At 62.4% G+C, this 23,079-nt stretch overlaps 2 protein-coding genes across 10 annotated transcripts; one reads left to right on the plus strand and one right to left on the minus strand.

Moving 5' to 3' along the window:
* The first annotated feature begins 1,276 nt into the window (after positions 1-1,276).
* TP53I13 (tumor protein p53 inducible protein 13) lies at positions 1,277-5,697 on the plus strand. 2 transcript variants are annotated; one of them, XM_004012518.6, is made up of 7 exons: positions 1,277-1,563; positions 1,743-1,814; positions 2,042-2,083; positions 4,116-4,244; positions 4,384-4,587; positions 4,698-5,253; positions 5,334-5,697. In XM_004012518.6, the coding sequence occupies exons 1-7, from the start codon at positions 1,492-1,494 to the stop codon at positions 5,444-5,446; spliced, it is 1,188 nt and encodes a 395-aa protein (XP_004012567.2). In that variant the 5' UTR covers positions 1,277-1,491; the 3' UTR covers positions 5,447-5,697. The 2 variants fall into 2 exon arrangements, with proteins under 2 accessions (XP_004012567.2, XP_042111396.1); XM_042255462.1 differs by lacking the exon at positions 1,277-1,563 and adding an exon at positions 3,563-3,624 and having other exon boundaries at positions 1,757-2,083.
* A 409-nt stretch (positions 5,698-6,106) lies between these two features.
* On the minus strand, positions 6,107-21,404 carry GIT1 (GIT ArfGAP 1). Of its 8 annotated transcripts, none has more exons than XM_027975182.3 (21): positions 21,153-21,404; positions 15,184-15,317; positions 14,658-14,770; positions 14,431-14,536; positions 13,717-13,934; positions 13,537-13,631; positions 13,159-13,201; positions 11,291-11,317; positions 11,053-11,101; positions 10,607-10,679; positions 9,955-10,052; positions 9,494-9,605; positions 9,259-9,392; positions 9,014-9,166; positions 8,685-8,915; positions 8,541-8,594; positions 8,267-8,284; positions 8,076-8,149; positions 7,796-7,978; positions 7,615-7,678; positions 6,107-7,476 (listed from the first exon to the last, which is right to left on the minus strand). In XM_027975182.3, exons 1-21 carry the CDS (start codon positions 21,202-21,204, stop codon positions 7,264-7,266), a joined length of 2,244 nt encoding a protein of 747 aa, XP_027830983.1. In that variant the 5' UTR covers positions 21,205-21,404; the 3' UTR covers positions 6,107-7,263. The 8 variants fall into 8 exon arrangements, with proteins under 8 accessions (XP_027830983.1, XP_014954037.2, XP_027830982.1 ...); XM_015098551.4 differs by having other exon boundaries at positions 8,267-8,353; XM_027975181.3 differs by lacking the exon at positions 11,291-11,317 and having other exon boundaries at positions 8,267-8,353.
* Between the last annotated feature and the right edge of the window lie 1,675 nt (positions 21,405-23,079).

The following is a 23,079-nucleotide window of genomic DNA, read 5'->3' on the forward strand; positions in this document are numbered from 1 at the left end:
CAGCGGGAACCATCACCCGCACCTCGGTCACCCGGACCGGCGGTCCTCTCCGACCTCGGTGTCTGTCTCCGCCCCGCCGGCACCCGCAACTGCGCAATAACTCCTGCCGGGAGAGGGTCCGGCTCAGGGCCAGCGAGGGCCAGGGCAGGCGTTCCGCCCCGACCGCGGGCTTGCATCGGGAGCCCAGAGGGCCAGGGACCTCTCGTTCCTTTGCCTGCATTAGAGCGCCCTGCCGACGCCCCCACGAGCATGGAGTTGCCCTGGATCCTGGCTGCAGGGAGAGGGAACCCTCAACACCGCTCCCCAGGAAGGACTTCACCAAAAGAAACAGCCCCTGAGCCGGAGAGAAAGATGCATTCGGGTGCCCTTGGAGGGGGGTGCCTGTCACCCCGCAAGCGGGCTGTGGCGGGAGATCTATTGAGTCCCTTCATCAGCTCAATCTCTGGAGCAAGGGGGGCGGTTAAAAAATACCCCTTGCAAGTCACGGGGGGTAGGGGCGGTGGATGTGGGAGACGCTCTTGTTCGATTTCAGTTTCAGGCTGGACAGTACAGCTCTCACCCTCCACCTACTTTCCCGTCTTCCCTCAAAATCTCGAGCTGGGCCAAGGAGATAGGCGCCGGGGACTGGGCGGCACAACGGGCCGAGCACCCTGCTGGGGGCGAGGCCTGTGACTCCACCTCACGAGGTGGCCAAAGTCTCCTCGGGCACCGGCGGGTCGCCGTTGGGCTTATCACGAAAGCGGAGGCAGACGTAGACAACAAAGCAGCCCCCAGCCCGGCTGCAACTTCCCGGGACTTCAGGGCCTGGGGAGCGTGGAGGCCCGAGACCCTCTGAGACTCCTCCGGGTCCGGGCGCTATTTGCGAGGGGAGCAGTGGGGACCCTCTCCTTTCCGCAGCTTGTATTTCAGGATTCTGCCCCTCTTCCAGAGGCAGTCATAATGATGAATCTGAAGCGGGTTTGCCGAAGGAGCGGACGCGTCTCCTCTCCTGGGCCACCTAGTTCACAGGAGTCCCACTTCCCGCCCTCCTTCCCGCTCCGCGATCCCACCCAGGAGCTGCAGCTGCGCCCTGCAGGCCGCGGAGACCCGCTGGGACCAGTTTCGGGGTGAGGGAGGTGGTCCCGGCTGTCTCGCTGCGCGGTGAGCTGAGGACCCGCTTCCAGATGACTTCTCCCGCTTGGGCAGGAGGACGCGTGCGCGCGCGGCCCGGGCTGTGGGCGGGCCCAGGGGCGGGGCGGGGACCCAGCGGAGCCGCCCGGAGCCGCGGGGGCGGGGCGAGGCCCGGGCGGGGCGAGGCCGGGGCGGGGCGAGGCCCGGGGCGCGCGAGCCCGGGGAGTCAAGGCGCGCGGTCTGGGGTCGGGCCAGACCCGCGCGCGCGAGCCCGGGGTCTACGTGGGCACGCGGGTGGCGTGGGTGCGCGGGGGCAGGCCCAGGCGGCGAGCGTTCCCTTGTTGGCTGGGCGGCCGGCCGGCCGGCCTGGGGCGGGCTGGGATGGCGCCTCCTCCGCCGCCGCCCCAGCTGTTGCTCCTGGCCGCCCTGGCAGGACTCCTGAGTCCCCGTGAGGTAAGGCGACCCGCTGCCGAGAAGCCTTCGGCCCGGGGTCTCCAAGTGCTTTGCCAGAAGGAGGGGCGTGCCGAGAGGGGGACTCGGAGTTCTCCCTTGGAGTGCTGGGCCTGGGAGGGAGACGGCAGAGCCCTCTCCGAGGCCAAACGACCCAGCTCTTCTGCGCCTTGAACCCACAGGTGGTGGCTGAACCGGCGGCGGAGGAGGCGGGAGCCCGTTGTCCCGAGGGCCTGTGGCCTCTGCCCCCACAGGTGGGAGCCTGGAGGGCGGTGGGAGAGAGGAGCGTGAAGGGGTAGCGCAGTCCCGCCCTGGCCTCGCGGTGCCCTCCACAGCCATCCTCTGAGCACCTTGTTCCTCCGGCCCTAGTCACCAGCGTCACCATCCCAACGTGACAGCACGGGCCTGCTGTCGTGTCCCATCCCCGCCTCCCCAGCGGGGTCCCCCGGGGCCTCTCAGTTCTCTTGTCTCCCTGGTACAGGTGTCACCAAGAGTGACCTACTCACGGATGCGGCCACAGCAGGTGAGTAAAAGCAGGAGGCATCCTCGGGGTCTGTGCTGGAAACGGCCAACTCCCTGCAGGCTCCATCTCTTCTGCTCACTAGCTCCATTCCTCACTGCTCCCCATTCCAGGAGGAAACAGTGCTCTTAGTCCCAGGACAGTGAGCTTAGGCCTCTGTCTTCTGCAGCGAGGTGTCAGGAATGCTATTGAGTAGCTGGCTGTGTGGGCAGGAGGCTGCAAGGGGGTTGAGAGTCCTAGGAGGAAACAACCTGTGCTCTAGTTCTGCTGTGTGACTTTGGAAGTCCGCTGACTTCTCTGGACCCTGCTTTTCTGTGAGAGAGGTTCTTAGTGGTTATTATGGGCTTCCTAGGTGGCACTGGTGGTAAAGAATCCACCTGTCAATGCAGGATACACAAGAGATGTGGGTTCAATCCCTGGGTCAGGAAGATCCCCTGGAGTAGGAAATGGTAACCCACTCCAGTATTCTTCCCTGGAAAATTCCATGAACAGAGGAGCCTGGCAGGCTACAGCCCAGGGTGGTCACAACTGAGCACACATGCTCCCCATGAGGAGTAAACAAATTGTGTGGGATAGCACTTTGGGAAACAGGAAGCTGTCAGGAGTGTGTGAGTGTGTAATGGGCTTCCCTGGTGGCTCAGCGGTAAAGAACCCGCCTGCAATGCAGGAGATGTGGGTTCGATCCCTGGGGCTGGGAAGATCCCCTGGGGAAGGAAATGGCAACCCACTCCAGTATTCTTGCGTGGGAAATCCCACGGACAGAGGAGTCTGGTGGGCTATCGTCCATGGGGTCAAAAAGAGTCAGGCACGACTTAGCAACTAAACAACAAGGAGTGTGTGTACTTCAGGTTACCGACCAGACCTTGGGTTCACCTTGTGTGCCTGCGTGTGTCACTGCCAGTGGTTGGATAGCTTCTCTGTCCCTTTGGTTTTCCTTTTGAAATACCTATTTTTGATCCTTGTAATATCTCCAGGCCAGCAGAGCTCATGCCGCCTATCCGTTTCCTTTCCCCAAACAGCCCTTTTCATTGCAAACTGTTCAGAAACCACTGGCTCCTCATTTCCCACCGTATCGTGGCCCCACCCCCCTATCTGGTTTTTCTGGCTCTACCTGGTTCAGTAAGCCTTGTGTAACTTATCCACAGCTTTGGTTCCCCTTCAGTTGTGTTGATCTGCTCACCACCCATGAGTGCGAGGCTCCTTCCCCTCTATACCTGGCCTGACCTGACTTGAAGGGGGTCAGCTCCCTGCCCTCCTGCCATCCATCCCCACCCTTCTTCAAGGCCCAGGGCAGGAGTCAGCTCTCCCTTGAGACCTTGCCTGAGCACATTAGCCCTTATTTATTCATCACCTTCTCCAAATTCATGTAATGCTTGAAATTGTCTCTTACAATTTAACTGCTAATCACTTTGAGCGTTATTAGTTTGCTCGTTCATTTGCATCAGTCCTGTTTCCCTGAGTTTCCTTTGTATTCCCTGCAAGCGGAGCCCAGGAGTTCTCTTTTGGCATCTCCTACAGCCTCCGGCACAAATGCCGAGCATCAGGTCAGCTCAATCAAAGAATGATTCATAATTGAAGTGTTTCCATCCTGAGATTGTGCACCTGCTGCCTGTGTGCCCTGTATTCGGATACTTTGGGGAGACTGAATATATATTGACGGGTCAATACGTAGAAGACCCGGTCTCTCTCTGGGGGGGTGGTTACAGCCCAGGTGGGGACCTGTAGAGCCAGGTGCAGAGGAACATAGCTAAAGAGAGTGGTCTGAGTCTGGCAGGGTTAACCACTCATGTTGTCGTGGAAGCTGTGACCTTTGAGGGGTGGCACTGCTTGGAGAGGAGGGATGAAGGGAATGCTCAGAGACAAGAGGGCATGCACACCACTATCCAGGGCTCTTGATCCTTTCCTAAGCCCAGAATGTGGGAAGGTCATCTGGTCATCCTGGGAGTCCCTTGAAGTTGACTCCCCAGGATGGGAGAACTTGGAACTCTCAGGAGGGACCTGGGCCCAGCTTGATGTCTCCATGCCTTTCCTGCAGGCTGAGAACATCAGCTTCCTCTACCACCCCTGTGCCCACCCCTGGCTGAAACTCCAGCTTGCCCTTCTGGCCCACACTTGTGTGGCCCAGCCCTCACTGGCCCCTGACTCCAGCCTCACCCAGGATCGGGTAAGTGCTTGCTGAAAGGTGATTGTCTGGTATCAGTGGAGGCTGCAGTGCCGTGGGCAGGGCAGGGGGAATTCAGGGCCTCTGCTTGCTTGCTCCTCAGCTTCGACTTAGCTATAACAGTCCCCTTCTCCTTTCGTAGCCCCTCGTACTGGCAGCATGGGGCTTAGCACTGGAAATGGCGTGGGTGGAGCCCGTCCGGGCTGCCCACTGGCTGAAGAGGAGGCAGCAGCGGAAGCAGAGGAGAGAGAAAGCTGGGTTCCGTTCTGACACTGTTCCTGGGCCCCCTTCCTTGGTGCCCATGCTGGGCAGAGGGAGGCTGTGCCGTCGTCGAGGGTGTGTGCAGGTGAGGGGTGCTGGCCAGGCATGGCGGTCATGGGGTTGCTGGCTCAGAGTGGTCGTGCCATTGGGTTATCTGGGCAGGGAGGCGGTGACTGCTGTCTCTTCTCCTCTTAGGCCCCGGCTTTGGCCTTTACTTTGCGGAGCTGGCGGCCACCCGGCGTGGAGGTGGCATCTAGCGGACATGGGCAGCTCTTTCCTAGTGGTGCCAGGAGACGTGGGCTGCGGGCTGCCCTTGGTCTCCAGCCCACCCCCTCAGCTCCGAGGGTCCCCTCTGTTTCCCCAGGGAGCTTGGAGGCCAAACAGCCTATGTTGGGACCTCAGGGAGAAGGCGATAATGCCGGGTCTGTGCCCACCGGCCCACTGCTGCTAGGGGGACCAGGAAGCAATGTCAGCTCCAGGCTGGAGGCTCAGCTGCCCAAAGGGCAGAACAGCCCTGGGGGCTGTGCCTGTCTGGGTCAGGCTTCCCCGGCCCCTCGGGCAGCAGCGCCACCGAGGGCCGCCCGCGGCCCCACCCCGCGCACGGAGGAGGCCGCCTGGGCGGCCATGGCCCTGACTTTCCTGTTGGTGCTGCTCACGCTGGCCACGCTCTGCACTCGGCTGCACCGAAACTTCAGACGCGGGGAGAGCATCTACTGGGAGCCCACGGTGGACAGCCGGGACACCGTGGCTGGTGAGATGTGGCCCTCCTCACCCCCAGCCCCGCCCCCGGGGCTCTTCCCGGCCCTTGACCGCTCCCCTTCCTGCCCATAGCTGTGCTGAAGCGGAGGCTGCTGATGCCCCCTCGCCGGGTCAAGCGCTCCCGCCGGAGACCCCTCCTCCCGCCCACGCCGGACAGCGGCCCGGACGGGGACAGCTCCGAGTGACCTGCACCAGCCCTGCCGCTGAGGCAGGTCCGGCTCCTCCCCCCACCGGAGGCCGCAACCTCCGCCACGTGGCCCGCGCACAGGGCCGCCCCCTGGCGGCCCGAGGGAGCAGTCACGCCCAAGCGCGGCAGATGGGCTGATCCTGTGTGTGGTTTGCTGGGAGGAATGGGGTGGGGGAGAGGGAGGCGAGAGAAAGGAGCAGTTTCAAGCCTCCGTTGCAAAAACTGTTTTTATTAAATTATTTTAGTAGAGGTTGGAGTTGAGCTTGTGCATCGGCCACACAGACAGACTCACTCCCGCCAGGGACACTGTCCTAGGTCACGTAGGTCGTGTTTGAGGTAGGGAGGGGGTTACAGCATCAAGTCAGGCACCCTCTGCTTGCCGCTTCTTGCCAACCTGGCCTCAGATCCTGGTTTTAGTAACGTGGTAGACCCTTCCCACCACCATGGGCGAGCAGGTGGCAGGACGCTGGTGGTAGTTACTGAAACATTATTTGCAGGACCCCACTAACAGAAGACAAGGGGCTTCCCTCCCCTTCAGTATGGGGGCTGCAGCAGTCACCATTTTCACTAGCTTCATACTTTTGCCAGGTTGGTCCGTTTCAGGTCTGCACCTCCCTGATCCCTCCTCCCACAGTTCCCAAAGCATCAGAAAAGAGCACATGGTCACTTATTTATTTTTGATACAAATGTACATGACACACGTCTTGACAGTCAGCCCACCCACCACCACACAGGTAGAGCCTGGCCCCTGGGACAGAGGTGGGGCAGGGAGAGGAGCTGGTAGGTGCTGCCATCTGCCTCCCCAGGCTGCAGCCCAGGCTGCAGGGACCCAGACACCGCAGGCGCTGGCCTCTCAGAGGTTACAGGGAGGGGCTCTCAGGTTCGTCAGGGACCCCGGGGAGCCAGCCCCAGGCTCGGGTGCTCAGTTCTCTGCCCCAGCTGGCACTTTCCCCCTCCATAAGGGAGGGGAAGAGAGATGGAGCGAAGTGGTTTTCCTTTAAGTTCATAGAGGGTATGAGTGGGGGGAGCAATGAGGGGAGGCAGAGGGCAGGACCCAGCTGGTTCCCTCCCCCAGCCCCTGGCCCCAGGATGGGGGGGGTCAAAGCCAAACCCTGGTCCCCTCACCCCTCACGAAACCCCAGATGGGCCAGGCCTCTGGAACGGCACTGCCGCCCCGCACACTCACACACAGGCACACTCAGTTACCACAACGTTAAAATTAAGGGGTGGAAAAGAGGAAAAAAAAAAAAGATTAGACTTTTCCAGTGTTTGCTGCTGGGGACCCCGGGGACACAGGTTGGGGCCTGTGCCCTAGGTGGGGCCGTTTGGCATTGAAGGAGAGAGCAGCAGGGGGCTGGTGGCTACAGGGTGGGGACATCCACAGGTATTATATGTACAAGGGGGGATGCCCCCCCCGGCTCAGCCCCCAGGAGGGCTGGACTGGCTCATGGGGGTGGGGTGCATCAGGGGAGCTGCCCCACTTGGAGTGTCCCCACCCGACCCTTGGCTGAGGGTGCCCCCAAGGGCATGGGGTTGGGAGTGCCGCCTTGCAGGCCCCTGCACGCTAGAGGGGTAGGGGGCTATGTACAGGGAGGGGTGCATGGAATGTGGGGGCAGAAGCTCCTGCCACCTCACCTCCCCATCCTTGGGGGCTCGAGGGGGATGGGCACCAGGGCACCTGGCTGCCGGGAGCAGTGGCAGCGCTAAGGGCACTTGGGCCAGCGGCTCGGTGGGGGCGGGGATGAGTATCTGGGGTGGCCCAGCTCCCACGGCCAGTGAGGTCCCAGGGTGCGGGTGAGGGTTCGGGGACAGTGGTCACTGCTTCTTCTCGCGGGTGGTGATGGTGACCAGCTGCTTGGCGGCCTTGGCGATGTCGTAGGCGCACTGGATCACCTGCTGAGTCAGCAGCTGGAAGTCCACGGGGGCGCCGGGCTCCGGGGGCGCCGTCTTTCTGCACTCGCTCTGCAGCCGGTAGGCGCTGGCGTTGAGCAGCCGCAGGGAGCTCCGAACGGGCTCCAGGGCGGGCCTCTGTGGAGGGGTCGGGCCTTGGACGCCAAACCAACCACGAGCCACGATGGGGCCCCGAGGGTCCAGAGGTCCAATCAGGCCGGCGCCGTCAGACTCCCCACACCCACCCCCTCCAGCTCCCCTCTCTGTCCCCTGTACCTTCGGGAAGAGAGAGGCCATCTCAGTCACAGCCAGATGGATCTTCTCTGAGCAGGGCACGAAGCTGGGCGGTGGGGGAAGGGCAAGTGAGGGAAGGGTCCCAGGACAGCGGCGCACTGGTCCCTGCCCTGTCCTCTGCAACACCCCCGAGGCCCGCGTGAGCCTCCGCCCACCTCCATACCTGTCGTGCTTGAATTCCTGGGCTGCCCGCAGTAGCTCCTGAATGTTCTTGGTGACCTGCTCCGTCTTCAGGATGACATCCTCCGTGCTGGGAAGCCCGGGGTCGAGGTCGCCATCCAGGTTTTCCAACTCCGGGTGGAAGTCCTCTTCCTTGCCCAGCTCCAGAAACCTCTTCCCTTCCAGGCTGGGGTTAGAGAGGGAGGATTCCAGCCGTGAGGCCCCTTGCAGACACCCTCCCGGACGCTCAGGGGCCACCATCCCCTTTCCCCACGGAGCCTCACCTCAGCAGCGGGTCCCCACTTTGCGTGTTCTCATAGTCACTGTCTGCGCCGCTGCCGTGGCGGGAGAGCTTGCTCTGGAGGGCACAGGGCCGGGGTGGCAGGTCAAGGGTGTGCTCATGGACCCCCGTCACCTCACCAGCACACCTCTCTCTCAGCCTGTCCCTCCCTTGGGCCCTGGGGATGCTCGTTACCGTGTGGCGGCTTCCTTCCTGGGAGCAGGACAGCAGTGGGGAGGAGGGAGTGAAGGGCACAGCTGAGGCCGACACCCCCTTCCGGATCTGAAACCCAGGCAGGGCTGGAGTCAGTCTCCTCCTCCCCACCCCCCCGCCCTGTGGCTTCCCTGCAGCGAGGCCAGGACCGTGTGTGTCCAGTCACCCTGTGCCCAGCGTCCTGCACAGAGCCTGGCATCCGCTGGGGCCCAGAACCTATTTGTGGGAATGGACCCACTTCCCAGGCCCTGCTTACCCGGTAAAGGCCGGCAGGGACGTGCACTGAATAGATGGCGTCGTCCTCCAGCTCCTGGGGGTGGCACAGGGGGGTCACAGGGGGCCCTGTGCTGGTCCCAACCCTTTCCCCACCCCAACCCCCTGGGGCCCGCAAGCGGCTCACGGTGCTGTGGAAAGGCTGGAGCCGGGTAGTGAGCTCGTCCCCGGGCGGGCCCCCAAAGGGCTTCAGGGCGGAGCCTGGTTCATACATAGAAAAGGCCTGGCGGTCCCTGCGGTGGGTGCTCCCGCCAGGCCCCATGGGTGCGTGCTCGGCTCGCTCGCTGGGGAGAGGGGGTGTGGGCACTGGCCCCGGTGGCTGCCGGATCTGCAGGTTCTCGGCCTGCAGCTTGTGGATCTGAGAGTGAGAAGGGCATCAGAAACTCCGGGCAGCACCGCCGCCTCCAGGAGCGTGCCCCTTCGCCACCCAGCAGGGCCTGGGAGCCCCGTCCTCACCTCCCTCTGCAGCCTCCGGAGCTCATCGCTCAGGCTGCTGTTGACCTTCATGAGCTGCTGCACCTTGGCCTCGGAGGCGGCCAGGGCCTTCTTCAACTCCAGGTACTCCTGCAGCGTCACAGCCCCGTCCGACAGGTCTGAGGAGTCCATGCTCTGCAGAGGGAGATGGGCCAGTCAGCCCCCTCATCGCTGCTGGGGGCCCAGAATATGAGGAGTCAGGGCGGGGGGCGGAGTGGCTCTCGGACCCGAGCTCGGTTGTTCCGCGTGGCACCGGCACTGCGCAGGGGCTCCTGGTCTGTGTCCTCGTCCGAGGCCACGCTGTCGTAGTCGTGCTGGTCGTCCAGGTCGCTCTGGCCCCGTGCGGACAGCTCGAGGTTGTCTGAGGGCACAGGCTTGTCACTCAGGTCCCAGGCCCGCAGCCTGTGCACCACGCCACCCGGGAGGGAGCGCACCCTGGAGCAGCGCCCACGCCCTTCCCACCTGTGGGGCTGCCCAGGCTCTTGCCCTGCTGTCTCCTCTTGGCCTCGCTGAGGATGTCGATGATCAAGGTGGCAAACTCCCGGGCGTTAAAGCGGGCCAGCTTCTGTCGCCCCTGGGAGGGAGGCAGGGCCGGGCTGGTGTGAGGAGGCCCATGTGGCTGACGAGAGGCGTTAGGGACAAAGCAGCCAGGCCATCCAAGGAGCCCAGCACAGGGTGATACAGACGTGGAGGGCCTGGGGGAGCTCTCAGAGGCTGGGACAGCACCCAGGGGCTGCTCACCGAGGGCTCAAAAGAACAGCCTCCTCCCCATTCCCACATCCTGGAGCCAGAAGCCAGGGCGAGGCCTCGGCCAGGAGTGGGGAAGAGCAGCAAACAATGGCCTGCTGAGAAGGGAAGGGCAGGGCCCGCAGTGGTGACCCAGCAACGGAAGAGATGGCCCTAGGCCCTGTCCAGCGGCTCACCTGATTCCGTGTGGCTGAGTACTCAGGGTTCACGGGCAGGAAGGGCACGGCACTGCGCTCCGTCACCAGGGTGCTGTGGTTCTGGGTCGCCAGCCACACTGTGGGGGAGGGGCAGGGGTGGACTGTCCACGGGGGCTGGGCCCGCGGGACAGGCCGGGGAGGGCCGGAGCACCGCCTTCCAAGCTCCTTCCCAGGCCCGCGGGGCCCCCAACACTGGTATTCGGAACACAAGTGGTCTCTGGACACGGAGGCAGGGCTGAGCCAGGGAGGCGAGGCCAGCTGGGGACGGACAACAGAACGAGGAGACTCCCTCCCGCCTCTGGGCTGGAATCTGCTATAGCCAGGAAGGAGGGATGGAGGGGCGGAGCAGGGCTGGGGAGAGAGCCAAAGAGGGCGGCCGCTGGGTGGAGAAGAGCCCCGGTTCAGGGGGCTGGGGAGAGGAGCAGGCTGGCTGCCTCCAGCTCGGCAGCTCTGCCCACCCGCTGGGGCCACTGGGCTCCCAGCTGGCGGGGCTCACGGGCAGGCCTGCCAAGCAGACCAAGCCAGGCACCTCTTCCTAGTCCTGGCGAAAGAGCCACCCAGGTCCCAGCCCTCTCCAGCTGGTAGGGCCTCTGTCCCCTCTGCCCAAGACTTCCATGCCCTCCTGGCTCACCAGCATCATTTTCCCTTCGATCCACCTCGTCATACACATCCATGGCTAGTTCTTCAAAAAGCCGGTTGCTGAGCTGGAGGCAGAGAAGGGGACCCGGGCCCTGTCAGTTCAGCCCCAGTGCCCACCAAGCCAGTGCCCCAGGGCCTTGTACGATGTGTCCCTTGTGTTGCCCAGCTCTCCCCCGCGCCCGTCTCAACTGGAAACCGGGGTAGGCAGGGGTCTGTCTGCCCAGCTCTGAGGTAGGAGAAAGGGAGACCAGGGCAGACAGTCAGTGCCCCTAAGGGTAGAGATGCAGGAAGTCCCCTGGGAGCCGTCCCCTGGGAGCCGTCGGAGGGCAGAGTCAGAGTCACAGACTAACAGTACGAGGTGGGAGGCAGGAGACTAGAGGGCGGGCAGTAGCAGGAACAGAGGGTCAGGGATGGGGGACCCTGTCTGAGCAGACTCACCGCCTGCAGCTTCTTCTTGGCAGCTTTGGCCAACTCGGACAGGTCCAGGCTGTGGACGAAGGAGGGAGATGGGCACAGGGAGGAGGGGAGAGGCCAGATGTGAGAGGCAGCCAGGCCCCTGCCAGTGACCTCCCGAACATGCAGGGACCCCAGGGAGATGACACCCCAGGTGCTGCACATCGAGTGCCTCTCTGCCCCGCCCCTCCTCCAGGGCCTGCCCCCGAGCAGGCACGTATACCTCTGAGACATGCACTTTTGCCGAGATCTAAGTCCAGAGAAGGCAGCAGAGGAAAGAACAGGACAAGGTGGCAATTACCCAGGAGCAAGGCACACACACCTCCCGTGCCACACTCAGACCCAACTCTGTGCACGCCAGACCTGAGGGTACCAAACCCAGCTTGTCTTCCCCCAGCCCACTCCTCAGCGGCTGGCGTGACCCAGTCGCCCTGCACCAATGTCAGCTCCTAGGAGTGCCCTGCAGCCTCCTGCATTCTCAGGCCCCGGCCAAGCCTTCCCAGGTGCTGCCACTTCATCCTCCTGCCTGGTCTTTGGCAGCATTTTTCACCCATCTTCCTGCGTCCAGTCCTGCCCCTGCAATCCTCTATTCAGCCGCAAGCCAGGGCATTTTGGACACATCCGGCTGCGCCATTCTGGCCTTAGAAGCTTTTTCAATAACGGTATGTATGGCACACTTCAACAAAAAGCTCACTTTAAAAACATGCTAAGGAATTCCCTGGTGATCTAGTGGTTAGCATTTAGCACTTTCACTGCTAGGCCCTAGGCTCAGTCCCTGGCTGGGGAATCAAAATCCTATAAGCCAAGTGGCGTGGCAAAAAAAGAACCCGAAACCAAAAAACCTTAATGCTTTGCGTGTACTATCTTATTTAATCTTAACAGCCCAGAAAGATAACTAAGGCTCAGAGAGGTTAAGGAGCCTGTCTGCACTTACACAGCCAGCCAGTGGCCGAGCAGACTCCACACATCCATGTTAGAGCCTCACTGCTCCCACGACAGTCCCAACTCACGTTGGGGCTCAGCACCAGCCACTCCCCCCGCCATCTCTCGTCCAGTTCCGCTCCAGGGATCCCCTGCCTCTCCCATGCTCCAGCCGCGGGTCTGCCTGCAGCTCCTCGCCCAGCATTCTCACGCCTGTGCCTCTGCCTCTCTGGCCACACTCCCCACACAGGACTGCAGTTGACTAGGGCCCTGGCCACCCTGTCGGGATGGTGATACCCTTAAGGGCCGGGATCACGCCTGAGGTACCTCTGTGTTACAGGGCCAACAACAGCTGGCGCCACAAAGGTGCATCTCATTGAGAACCCGCCTATGTGTGTTTACAACACACGAACACACACAAGCAGGCAAACACACCAGGCAGAATCAGACCAGAGAAACGGGCAGAGTCTTCGGGGGTCTCAGAACAGAGGAGATCTGGGGCTTGAGAGACCTGAGGGGTCCAGGCCTGATCACGGCCATCTGCCCACGTGGGCTTCGGAGCGGGAGGGAGCCTCTCCAGACCCAGGCCAACAGGCACAGCTCGGCCACCAAGGGCAGCCACCAGGTGGCGCCAGCGCCCATCCTGTGTGCATCCCCCACAGCCTGGGCTCCTGGGGCCTCTCACACAAGGGGTGGAAAACACCTCTCCTGGCCTTGTGCCCCCAGCCCATGCCCAATTTCTGAACACACCACAGAAGCCTGGCAGAAGCCCAAAGTTAGTCAGATTCCCAGGGTCCACCACATTTTCACTGAAGGGCAAAAATCTGTCTAAAGATTTTACAGTTGGGGTCAGTGCCCCTAACAGAACCCAGAGTTCCTGGTCTGGGGATTGGGGGGCTGTTTCTTGCACTCAAGCCCTATGTGCTTGACAGCCATGGGGGTCAGGCTGTGCTGGCCACAGGCTGAGTGGACATTTCTTACCTGCCTTGCCCAGCATTAGGGAGTGAAGACCAGACTGGGATAGGCTTGTGCTTCCAACCCCTGAAGGTGGGGTGGGGGCAGGGGTCCCAGGTCCCTAAAGCCTGAAGAGTTGGGGGTGGGGGTTCTGGGGGTTGGGCATCCTCATGGCACCCAGCAGCCTCTGGGAAGGGGCATCAGGTGGGCACTCACCTGTCTGCCATCTGTGGGATGATGTAATGCCCATTCTTGTGATCTGAATAAAAATAAAAATGCCAAGTCACTGGTGCTGGGTGGCCTCATCAGCCAGAAGCCCACCCCATTGCCATGAACAGGACTCGGCAACCGGAAGGGACAGGGGAAGGGAGGAGGGCAGGCCACCCCTAAGGGCCCTGGGAACTGGCTGCAAGTTATGCCCACCCCCACTCCCTACCCCAACGTGCTGCAGCCAGAGCCTGCAGCGATTTCACAGGAGCCAGTTGCCTAGCAACACTGTTCCCCAGCGGGCTCTGTCACCATGGCACCTGCTGCTGGGGTGTGTCTGGGTCCCACCTGCCTGGCCTCGCCAGGACCGCCCCACACTCTGCTCACCCGGCTTGCGCCCACAGAGATAGAAGGCCAACCGGTCAGTGAGCTCGTACTGGCACTCGACTAGCCGTTCCGCCAGCTCATGGTGCCCCGCCTGCCTGTGGGGAGGTCACACGGCTCAGCCCTTCAGCCGCAGTCCACTGCCCACACCCGGCCAAGCCTCACCCTTTGGCCGGCCCTTACCTGGCATAATCAATGGGTGTACGGCCGTTAACATCTGGGGAGCCAGGGTCAGCCCCATATACCACAAGCAGCTCGGCCTGCAGCGTCTGACCTGCCTTGGCAGCCACATGCAGAGGTGTGGTGCCCTTCTCGGGGTGGAAGAAGTTGGCCTGGGCGCCCAGGGACAGCAGGCGCAGACATGTCTCCAGGTTGCCCGTTCGCACGCTTGAGTGCAGTTGCTGCGAGGAGCAGAGTGTGCAATAAATGGGTGTGTGTGTCCTCCCTCTCCCTGCCACAGCACCTAGTCCAGGCCCCTCGGGACTCTGGCCAGCTCCCGGGACCCGGCTGCAGTCAGGGCGGACCGAGGGCTGCAGTTCACGTCCAGGAATCACAGCTGCAGTCAGTCACCACTGACTGACCGCGAGCATGCAGTGCGCTTGGCTTAGAACAGACACTGTCCACGAGGTAGATACTCTCTTTTCCATTTTACAGATGAGAAAATGGAGGCTCTGCCCAACGTTTTCTGGCTCTTGGGTGGTGGCTGGGTGATTTCAGCCTTGCATGTGCACTCGGAGCAGAGGGGCCTTGATCGCACGTGGCCTGAGCATGCAATCCTGTCCTTCCACTGTGCCCACCGTTCTTGCCTGACCTGGCTGCCTTGGGGACCTAGGGCTCAGTGAGGATGGCATCATGGGTGAGGATGGGCCTGGTCCCCTCCCGAGGTGCCCCACAAACCTTGCTGAGGTCTTTGGCGGTGACTCCGTCATCATCCCGGCAGGGCAGCTTGTGCACAAAAGCCAGCATCTGGTACTTGGCCCTGATGAACTCAGACTTGATGGGGCTGCACGGGCCACGCAGGAGGAAAAGGGGAGCAAAGCGGGAGGGGTCAGGCACCCAGCCGCCTCCCAGGCTCGTGTCCTGACCGCATGGCTGCAGCCCCCGACCCCTCACGCCTGACTCACTGGACTTTGTCTTGGGGGTTGGCTTTACGCCGGCCGCTCTGCACCTGCGCGGGGTCCAGCAGGGAGTGCTCCCAGATGGAGTTGGCCCCATTGCTGGCGAGCGTGTGCACCATCTGTGGGTAGGAGGCGCCAGAGTGAGCATGCCCACTGCGCACCAGCAGACGCCTCCGAGCCCCGGACTGGACGCGGCACCAACAGGCCTACTGTGTGCCTGGCACTGTCACACCCCCAACCCAGTCTGGCCATCCAAGGATGTGGGTCCGGTTGAGCACTTCAGGGGTCGTGGTGGGTACGTGAAGGCTCTCAGTGGTTAAGCTCCATACTGCACGCTCAGAAGTGGCAGAGTTGGGGTGAACGCCCAGGTCTGTGTGGCTCCAGTCCTGGTGGCCTCTCTGTGCCCAGGCGGCAAGGGGCAGGACTAGGCTCTGCCACGGGTGGGGGGCCCCAGGCAGCTGTGTGTGTGGGCACGGGGAAGTGTGCCTGCGCTCAGCACGCCCTGAGGAAAGACAGGAAGCACCTCGGGTACCTGCAGCAGGGTGGGGGGCCAGGCGCTGTGGCGGAGGTGCTTGACGATGGAGATGTGGCGTCCCAGACTCCGGTGCACGCTGCAGCACTCGTCACACACGAGCACGCCCCTGCTGATGGAGGCCCAGCCAGGGTCTGCGGGGCGGGCAGGGACAAGGGTCAGCCACAGCCAGACACGGCTGAGCCTCTGAGCACGGCCCTTGACCTGCACGGTGCTTAGCTCTCCATGCACAATTTGCACACTCAGTCCCCTAAGGATTGGGGAGCTGGGCCACTGAGGAGGGCGCTAAGCTCTGGAGGAGGGAGGGAGGGACTCCCCGAAGGCTTGCTCCAGCGGCCACTTATGGAGCCAAGCCCTTTCCTGCACGTCTCTGCGCCCTGGGGAGGTGTGGTCCCCAGGGCCTCCTCAGTGGGCACAGCTTCCTGTGCTGCAACCACTGCTGCCAGGACCACAGTCCTTCTCCAGGGAACAAGACTGCTGCCCTAGCCCTGCCCCTAGGAGGCAAGAATCCCCAAGGACTGCATGCGCCGGACCGGTGCCACAACTCTCCGCACCCAGGCTTCTTTTGGAGTCACTGGTCCACCTGTCTGACCCATCACACCCTCCAGGGACACCTGCCTCTGCCCTCACCTGGGCAGGTAAGAAGCCTTTTCATGACAGCCTCCCACCACCATCACTGATGGGTGAGCTGGAGCCCCGCTTAAGGGGGATGGAGGGGGCAAAGGAACCAACACTTGCCGAGCACCCACTGGGGACCAGCTGGGAGTGCCATCAGTATGGCGCCTCTAACAACTGTCAGGCAAGGTGGGAAATACTACCCCCCGCTTCTCTGTCAAGGAACCCGTGTCTCAGAGATGTTAGGGTGCTTAGTCAAGGCCACCCAGCTCATGAGGGGGATTGCTGGGATGTGAACCCTGGTATTTAGATGTCCACACCAGCTGCTTTTGCAGCCCCAAAGTGGGTGACCCCAAGTGGGCCAGAGCCCTGGGAGTCACTCTCTACTCTTCCAGAAGTGAGCTTTGCAAGCAAGCAGAGGGACCAGAGAAGGGTGGGAGCTCCTGGGGTCCTTCTCAAGGGCAGCAGAGATGCCTCCCACCCCAGGCCCCTTTGGGGAGGGGGAGGAGACAGCTGCAAACAGCTCAGGCTGCAGAAAGGTCACGGGGAGAAAGCAGCCATTGTGTGTGGCCGGAGAGTGGGGGCAGGGAGACGCTCTCCCAGGACTCTGTGCTCTGCCCAGCCCCCCGCCTGTCTCAGGAAGCCCCATCCTGGGGGGTTGGGTGGGGGGCTGGCTCTCTGCCTTGCCCCTAGCACTCAAATTGTCCACAGTGGTCCCCACTGGGGGAGGGGACAGGCTAGGGGTGATGAGCCTCTCCCAGCAGAAGGCAGTTCTCAGGCCCCTCCCCGCGAGGACGTCCATCAGAGCTCCCCAGGGCTGTGAGGAAACTGAGTCAGCGCAGCCTGAGCGGTGATGGAGTCTCCTCCGCGGCACAGAAACAGGAAGAGGAAGGAGCGGCCCCGCTCTCTGGGTCTAGGTTTTAGGGACCTGCCCCCAAAATAGGACAGAGGGGTGCAGGAGGTGCCCCCGCCCAGCTTCATCGGAGGCTGACTCTGGGGGCCACCATCTCTGCCAAGAGGGGGAGCCCTAGAGCAAACAGGAGCGCTGGCTTGACCCAACCGGTCTGGCCCCAGGCAAGAAACGCTCCCTCCCCCGCTCCAAACCCCACTGGGTCAGGGGTCTGCCTGCCAGCCACCTCCGGCCAGCCCAGGCAGGAAGCTGGAAATGACGCAGCCCAAATTCCTCCTGTTGAAATGGTGGGGTTTCCTGTCAGCAGGGAGCCGCCCAGGCCAGGATCATAAATGGGCCGCTCTAAGGCCTCCACCCCAAGCCCATGGTCCTCCTGGAGGAGCCAGGCCTGGGTGGGCTGGCCAGCCATCCGGCGCCAGAGCAGACACGCTAACCCCTGAAGGCGGCAGGGACCAGGATCTGGGCAAAGGGGTCCAACTCTCCACTCTCCCAGCCTGGTGGAGGGGTCCCCCCTCTCCTACAGTGACCTGAACCAGGTGGGCAGGGGAACACTGCCCTGGTCTGGGGCACAACGGTGCCAGCTCAGTTCTGGGTGACATAATTGGGTCACTCTGCTCCCTACTTCCTCTGCCCAAGAGGCCTGGGCCTCCCCCAGCTGGCGCCCCCATGCCCCACCTAGACCAGTTCCGAAGCTGAAAGGCCAGGAAGGGGTTCTGAAAGTCAAACGGCTACTGCAATTTGAGATTAAGGGACCCATGCCCGCTAAAAGGCTTCCAGGACCAAACTCGGGGCAGAAAGGACAGGGAACGTGAGGGTTAGGGGGTGCGGCCACCTCCTCAACATCTGCCAAGTTTCCCAGTGGGGCTGGGGTGCAGGGGTCCCGTGTTGTGTGCCAGGTGGCAGGAGTCCTGGAATAATGCGAAGCAGCACCAAGCCCATGGTCGCCTCTACTGAGGGGAATTCATACCACCACCCAAAGCCACCAGTGGTCTCTGGAGCCAGTGGCCAGCCTTTCCTATCTCGGCACCTGGGCAAGAGGGACAAGCCCATCATCTTGAAAGCAGGCAAGAGTAATCTACTCCATGGGGACAGAGGTCACAGTGGCGGTTCCCTGTGGGGGCCAGGGCGGGGGGGGGGGGCAGTGCGGGCATTGACACAGAAAGCCCTTTAGAGTGTTGCACGGGCTCTACTTCTGGATCGCTCTACTTCTGGATTCAAGTTGTGGCTACAGAGTTATGTATGTATACAGGTAAAGACTCATCAGGCTACAGAGTAGGGTACAGGCACTTTGTTGTACAGAAGTTGTGAGTGTGTGCTAACTCGTGTCTGACTCTCTGCGATCTCATGGACTATAGGTCCCCCCTGCATCCCCCCCCAACCAGCTCCTCCGTCCATGGGATGTTCCAGGCAAGAATACTGGAGTGGGTTGCCACTTCCTTTTCCAGGGGTACATAAGCTACACCTCAGTGAAAGCAAAAAGCTCAGCATTCACCCCGGCCCACAATTTACATCATGAAGAGACAAATGAAATTGCAGGTTCCCAGACACCTTTAGCTGGTGGCCAGCCTTGCTCACTCAAGATGCCTGTTAAGATGGGCATTGTGAGGGCTTCACGTCTGTGCCAGGGGCTGCCCGAGCCCGCGGGCTGCCACACGCACGCCCTTAGAGATGAGCCGGCTGTGCGGCAGGTGGAGTGGACGGGCGGGACAGGGGAGACACACATCCTCCATGGTTCCCAAGGCAGGCAGGGTCACAGACGGTGCCTGGCGAGACAGCACCAGCCGCCAGGGCTGGCAGCCGTGCCACGCTCACAACACACTCAAGATTTGTCTCATGCACCCAGGCCTGGGAGGAGGATGGGGCTCTTTGGCGTCAGGCTCATCTCACCTTTTACCTCAAGACCCCGCAAATTCACCACTCACAAAGAGACAACAACCCCGCTCCCAGGGCTGGGTCTGCAGGGCTCCGAATACAGTGAGAGGCCTACGACTTCAGGTAGGAACCACACACCAATGAGGGGGCTTTGGGCCTGGGCTCCAAACTGCTAGTTTCTCTCCAGCCTCTTACCTGGGCTGTTACAGGTCCCAGACTGAAAAATGCCCCAAGGAGAAGTCAGGGTCTTGAGAAGCCTCCAATCCCTTGGGGGAATGCCTGCTCTGTGCTAGAAACCATGCTGGGTGCTGGGGTGAGCAAGACTTTATCGGCACCCTGCACGCCTCACATCCTCACCTCAGCACCTGCCTCCTCCTGACCTGCTTTCTGGATCGGGGCCCGGGGGTGGGGTGGGGGTGGGGAGGTTCCCAGGAGCACACAGGACTCTGTGGGATGAGGACCAGGGATAGGAGCCAGGCACCCCAACACATGAGAGACACACCACTCCTGCCCATGCCCAACGGGCATCCAGAGGCTTCCAATCAAGTAGTCAAAGGCAATGGAGAAAGGACAACTGCCTTGTTAACGCTGCCCTGCGTCCCCCTGCCCAGAATCAGGACCGCAGACTGGAGATGGGATGGTCCTCAAAAACCATTCCTACTCCAACTTCTTGGCCTCAGAGTTGAGGAAACTGAGACTCAGCATGAGAAAACTCTTGCCATGAGTCAGAGAGTAAGCTAGAAACAAAGGCAACACAAAAATCCAGGTTTCCATGATAAAGTGTCTGTTAAGCAACCCCCTCCCAGCCACACCTTCCCAACCCACCAATGCTCCTTCCCTCCTTCCGCGGGGCAGAGGGGCAGCCCGGCAGAGGGGCAGAACAGCCTTGGACCAACACACAGAAGGCAAGCTCTCCTCTTAGCGCTTAATCCCCCAGACCTGCCTGCAGTTGGGGGTAAGGAAATAGTAGTTTCTAACTAACCAGAGGTAAGGACACCCCACATCCCTGGACACACAGCTTCCTCAGGGACCTCTAAGAGACCATGACATGCCCTGAGAGGAGGCCTCAGGGTCACAGCCACCCAGACCACCATGCACCTCCTGGGATCCCACAGTGCCCAAACACTCAAGCTTGGAGCCACTGAAACCACCAGCGCATCTGTGGGTCTCAACCTATTGGGGTCCTCTCTCAGTTGTGTTCGACTCTTCTGCAACCCCATGGACTGTAGCCCGCCAGGCTCCTCTCTCCATGAGACTTCCTAGACAAGAATACTGGAGGGGGTTGCCGTTTCCTTCTCCAGGCGATCTTTCCGACCCTGGGATTGAACCTAGGTCTCTTGCATTGGCAGGTGGATACTTTACCACTGAGCCACCAGGGAAGCCCTGGGCCTGTCCAAAGGGTAGCAGGAAGTGATGGGCCACAAAACAGCAGCCCACACTCTCCACTTAATTGTGCCCAGAGTCCTCCTGGAGTTCATGGATCCCCCTTGAGCCTGCCCGGAGGTCTCCCAGGGAGATAGCTCCTTTTCTAAAGAGAGGATGGTCAAGGGCCAGGGCTTCCCCTTTCCCCAAGGCAGCTGCAGAGTCCGATCACTGGTAGTGTCCCCCCACATCAGAAGGGAGCAGCCTTTCCGGGTCATTTCTCCTCACCTCTTTGGCAGGTCAGGGGGGTTTCACATCAGCCTGGACCTGACTTGGTGGGAAGAAGGGAAACAGCACGGAAAATACAGCCGGGAGGCAGGCCACAAAGCCAGGTGGGTCCCGGGAATGTAGGCACCCCTCCACATGCTCCCTACCCATTTCTGGTAAGGCTGGGCTAGGGGACAGGGAGAGAGGTCTGTGCCCAGGCTGGGGTATGGCCAAGCCACCTTCCAAGCAGGCCTTACTGGAGCACAGGAAAAGCTGAGGCTCGTTGTCCCGTTACCAGGCCTGGGGACGCCTCAGGGGACGATGCCCAAGCTTGTGGTGGCTCTGAACACCAGGCCTTGCGAGGAGCCTTGGGAGCCAGGGGCAGGGAGTCCTAGGAGCAGCCACCCCGCCGTCTGCTCCCGAGAAAACAGAATCCAGACAACCCCCACCCCACGCCGGCCCATCTGCCCGGCTTTCTGCCCCTTGCCCTCCGCCACCCCTGCGGGCGCGCAGACCAGGAGAGCAGCAGGTGCAAGACGCGGGGGTGGCCCTGCGATGACACAAAACCACACTCGCCCCCACCTCCGAAGCCCGGCCGGCCTCCGCCACAGTCCTCCTGGCCACCCTAGGCTGGCGCTTCCGTTTGGACCCAGAGATGGAAGGCGGGGGGGGCGGCGGGGGGGGGGCGCCAGCTGAGGGGCGGGAGGCGGCGCCGGGAATGTCCTTCCTCGCTGGTCCACGGACGCGAGCAAACCGCGGCCCCCTGAGCGGCCCTCCCTCCAAGGACGCGGCTCCGCAGCGGCCCGGGCGGGGGCCGAGACCGGAGGCCGCAGCCCCCAGCCCCGCCCCGCCCTCCGGCCCCGCACGGCGCGCCCGCCAGGCCCCGGCGCCCGCCCGGCGGCGCCTCGGTGCGCGGTCCCGCCCCCGGCCCGGCCCCGCTTACCCGGGGCGCTGCAGTCCGCACACACCTCCGCTCGCGGCCCCTTCCGGGACATCCTCAGCGGCGACGCGGCCGCAGCCCTCTGGGCCAGCGTGGGGGGCGCGGGCGGCGGGCCCGGGCGGCGGCGGCCCCTGCTGCCCGGCCCGGCTCCGGCAAGGCCCCGGCTAGGCTCCGCGCGCCCGGCCAACCGTCCGCCCCCGGGGCTGGCCCGGAACCCGCCGTGCCCGCCCGCCCGCTCGCCCTCGGGCGCCCTCCGCCCCGCGCCGCCCCGCGCCGCCCCGCCGCCGCTCGCTCTCTCCGCCCCCTGCGCGGCTCCGGGCCGCTCCTGCAGGAAGCGGCGCAGGCCCGGCCCACCGGGGGAGGGGCGGCCCGCACACCCGCCCCGCCGCCGGGCCCAGCCCGCCGCTCCTCCCGGAGAAAGGAAGCCGGGAGCGCGGGCGGAAGGGGGCGGGGGCCCTTAAAGGGGCCGCCACCGCCAGGCCCGAGCGCGCAGCGCCGCCTGCGGCCCGGGCCTAGGTGCGCCCCTGCCGCCAAGACGCTGCGAGTTCGCCTCACAGCCTCGTCCCCTTCATTTTCGAGGCTGAGGGTGGCCTGAGGAGCTCGGGCCCAGGGACAGTGACCCTTGGGCATCTGAGAAGAGTGAGGAGCTGGAGGCCCCGGGCCCCCCTTATCCAGGGGCTGTGGTTCGAGGTACCCGCTTGTCTGTTTGGGTTGAATTGTGCGTTCCGGTCCTCCCGTGTATCCACATTTGTGTGTCCAGGTGTGTGTGTGTGGTCACACTCTTGCTGACTAGCCCACCGCCAACAATATGGACGGCCAGGTACCAGAGGTCATGCAGTGAATCCCCCAGTCTCTGGGCTAAAAAGATATCTATCCGTCCTCCATGCTTTCATCCAGAGAGAAAAGAATGGACAGGTTTTTTTTTTTTTTTTTGAAGACCTCCTGAGGAGTGAACACTGTGCCTGTGTGCAGAAATATCCACTTGGTATCAGTGTTGTGTACATCAACGGTATTTCTGAGCCACCAGAAGTGTGTGTCTAGGGCGTGGACATATAACATATAGGGATCCTTTCTGTGGTGGTCTTTCTTCCTGGACTTCACGGAGAGACTCATTGGAGGGGTGGGGGTGACAGGGAGAGGAGGCGCAGGCCTCACATGGGTGCACCCCTGCACTGAGCATGCTCCCCCATACACGTGTGCCCCACGTGCACCCAACCCCCATCCCTGCAGCAGCAAAAGGCCAGCGCTCTGTTTGTTGGGAGAGGGCGAGGGTGTCCAGGCACAAGGGCCAGGGTAGTGGTGACACGATTAAGGCAGGTTCCCCAGGTTAGGGGAGGGTTCCCCATGGCCAGGAGTCCTGCTCAAAAGCAAGGGGGCTGGAGGGGAGTCCTTGGGCAGGGGTGTTGGAGTTGGCTCATTTTATCCCGGCGGTGCCAGAGCAGCAGTGACTTGTGGGTGGCAGGCTGCTTCCCTGGGGGAGACGAGTAATGCTCATGAGTCACTCCACCCGAAATATATGCAAAGCTGCCTCCATCGCCTTTCCCTGCAGCCCAGATTGACAAGTTTGTTTGAGATTGCGATCCACAGGGTGTATTTATAATCGCACCTTTAAAAAAAATCTTGCAGGCATCCCCTCCCCCCATAGCCAGCCGCTCATCTGGCAGGGTTTCTGCGAGCACAGATACCTCGCGGGGTGGGGTGGGGTTGTGGGGAGCACCACCTGCCGCCCCGTGCCGCACCCTCACCGAGGAGTCAGTCCGTGGGGTTGGTGGCCCCATCCCTGGTGATGGGAGGAGTGGCCTGGCCGCTCTTACTGGGCGCCCAGCCCACGAGCTGTGGCCGCCCGTTCACCCCTGATCGACCCCCAGCTATGGAATTTCATTTATTAAATGTCGAGGCGGCTGCTGGCAGCCCCATTGCTTGGCTGTCT

Source organism: Ovis aries, chromosome 11, assembly GCF_016772045.2.
Source record: "Ovis aries strain OAR_USU_Benz2616 breed Rambouillet chromosome 11, ARS-UI_Ramb_v3.0, whole genome shotgun sequence".
In the NCBI taxonomy this organism is placed as follows: Eukaryota; Metazoa; Chordata; class Mammalia; order Artiodactyla; family Bovidae; genus Ovis; species Ovis aries.

Bases quoted from the DNA above. Each gene is read 5' to 3' on its own strand.
- TP53I13 (XM_004012518.6), top strand. From the start codon at position 1,492: ATGGCGCCTCCTCCGCCGCCGCCCCAGCTGTTGCTCCTGGCCGCCCTG. The intron at 4,245-4,383 runs GTAAGTGCTTGC...CTCCTTTCGTAG, and splicing joins CCAGCCTCACCCAGGATCGG to CCCCTCGTACTGGCAGCATG. The intron at 4,588-4,697 runs GTGAGGGGTGCT...TTCTCCTCTTAG, and splicing joins GTCGTCGAGGGTGTGTGCAG to GCCCCGGCTTTGGCCTTTAC.
- GIT1 (XM_042255456.2), bottom strand. From the start codon at position 21,204: ATGTCCCGGAAGGGGCCGCGAGCGGAGGTGTGTGCGGACTGCAGCGCC. The intron at 15,318-21,152 runs GTAAGCGGGGCC...CCCGCCCCGCAG, and splicing joins TGCGGACTGCAGCGCCCCGG to ACCCTGGCTGGGCCTCCATC. The intron at 13,935-14,430 runs GTTTGTGGGGCA...TGCTCCTCGCAG, and splicing joins CCGCCAAAGACCTCAGCAAG to CAACTGCACTCAAGCGTGCG.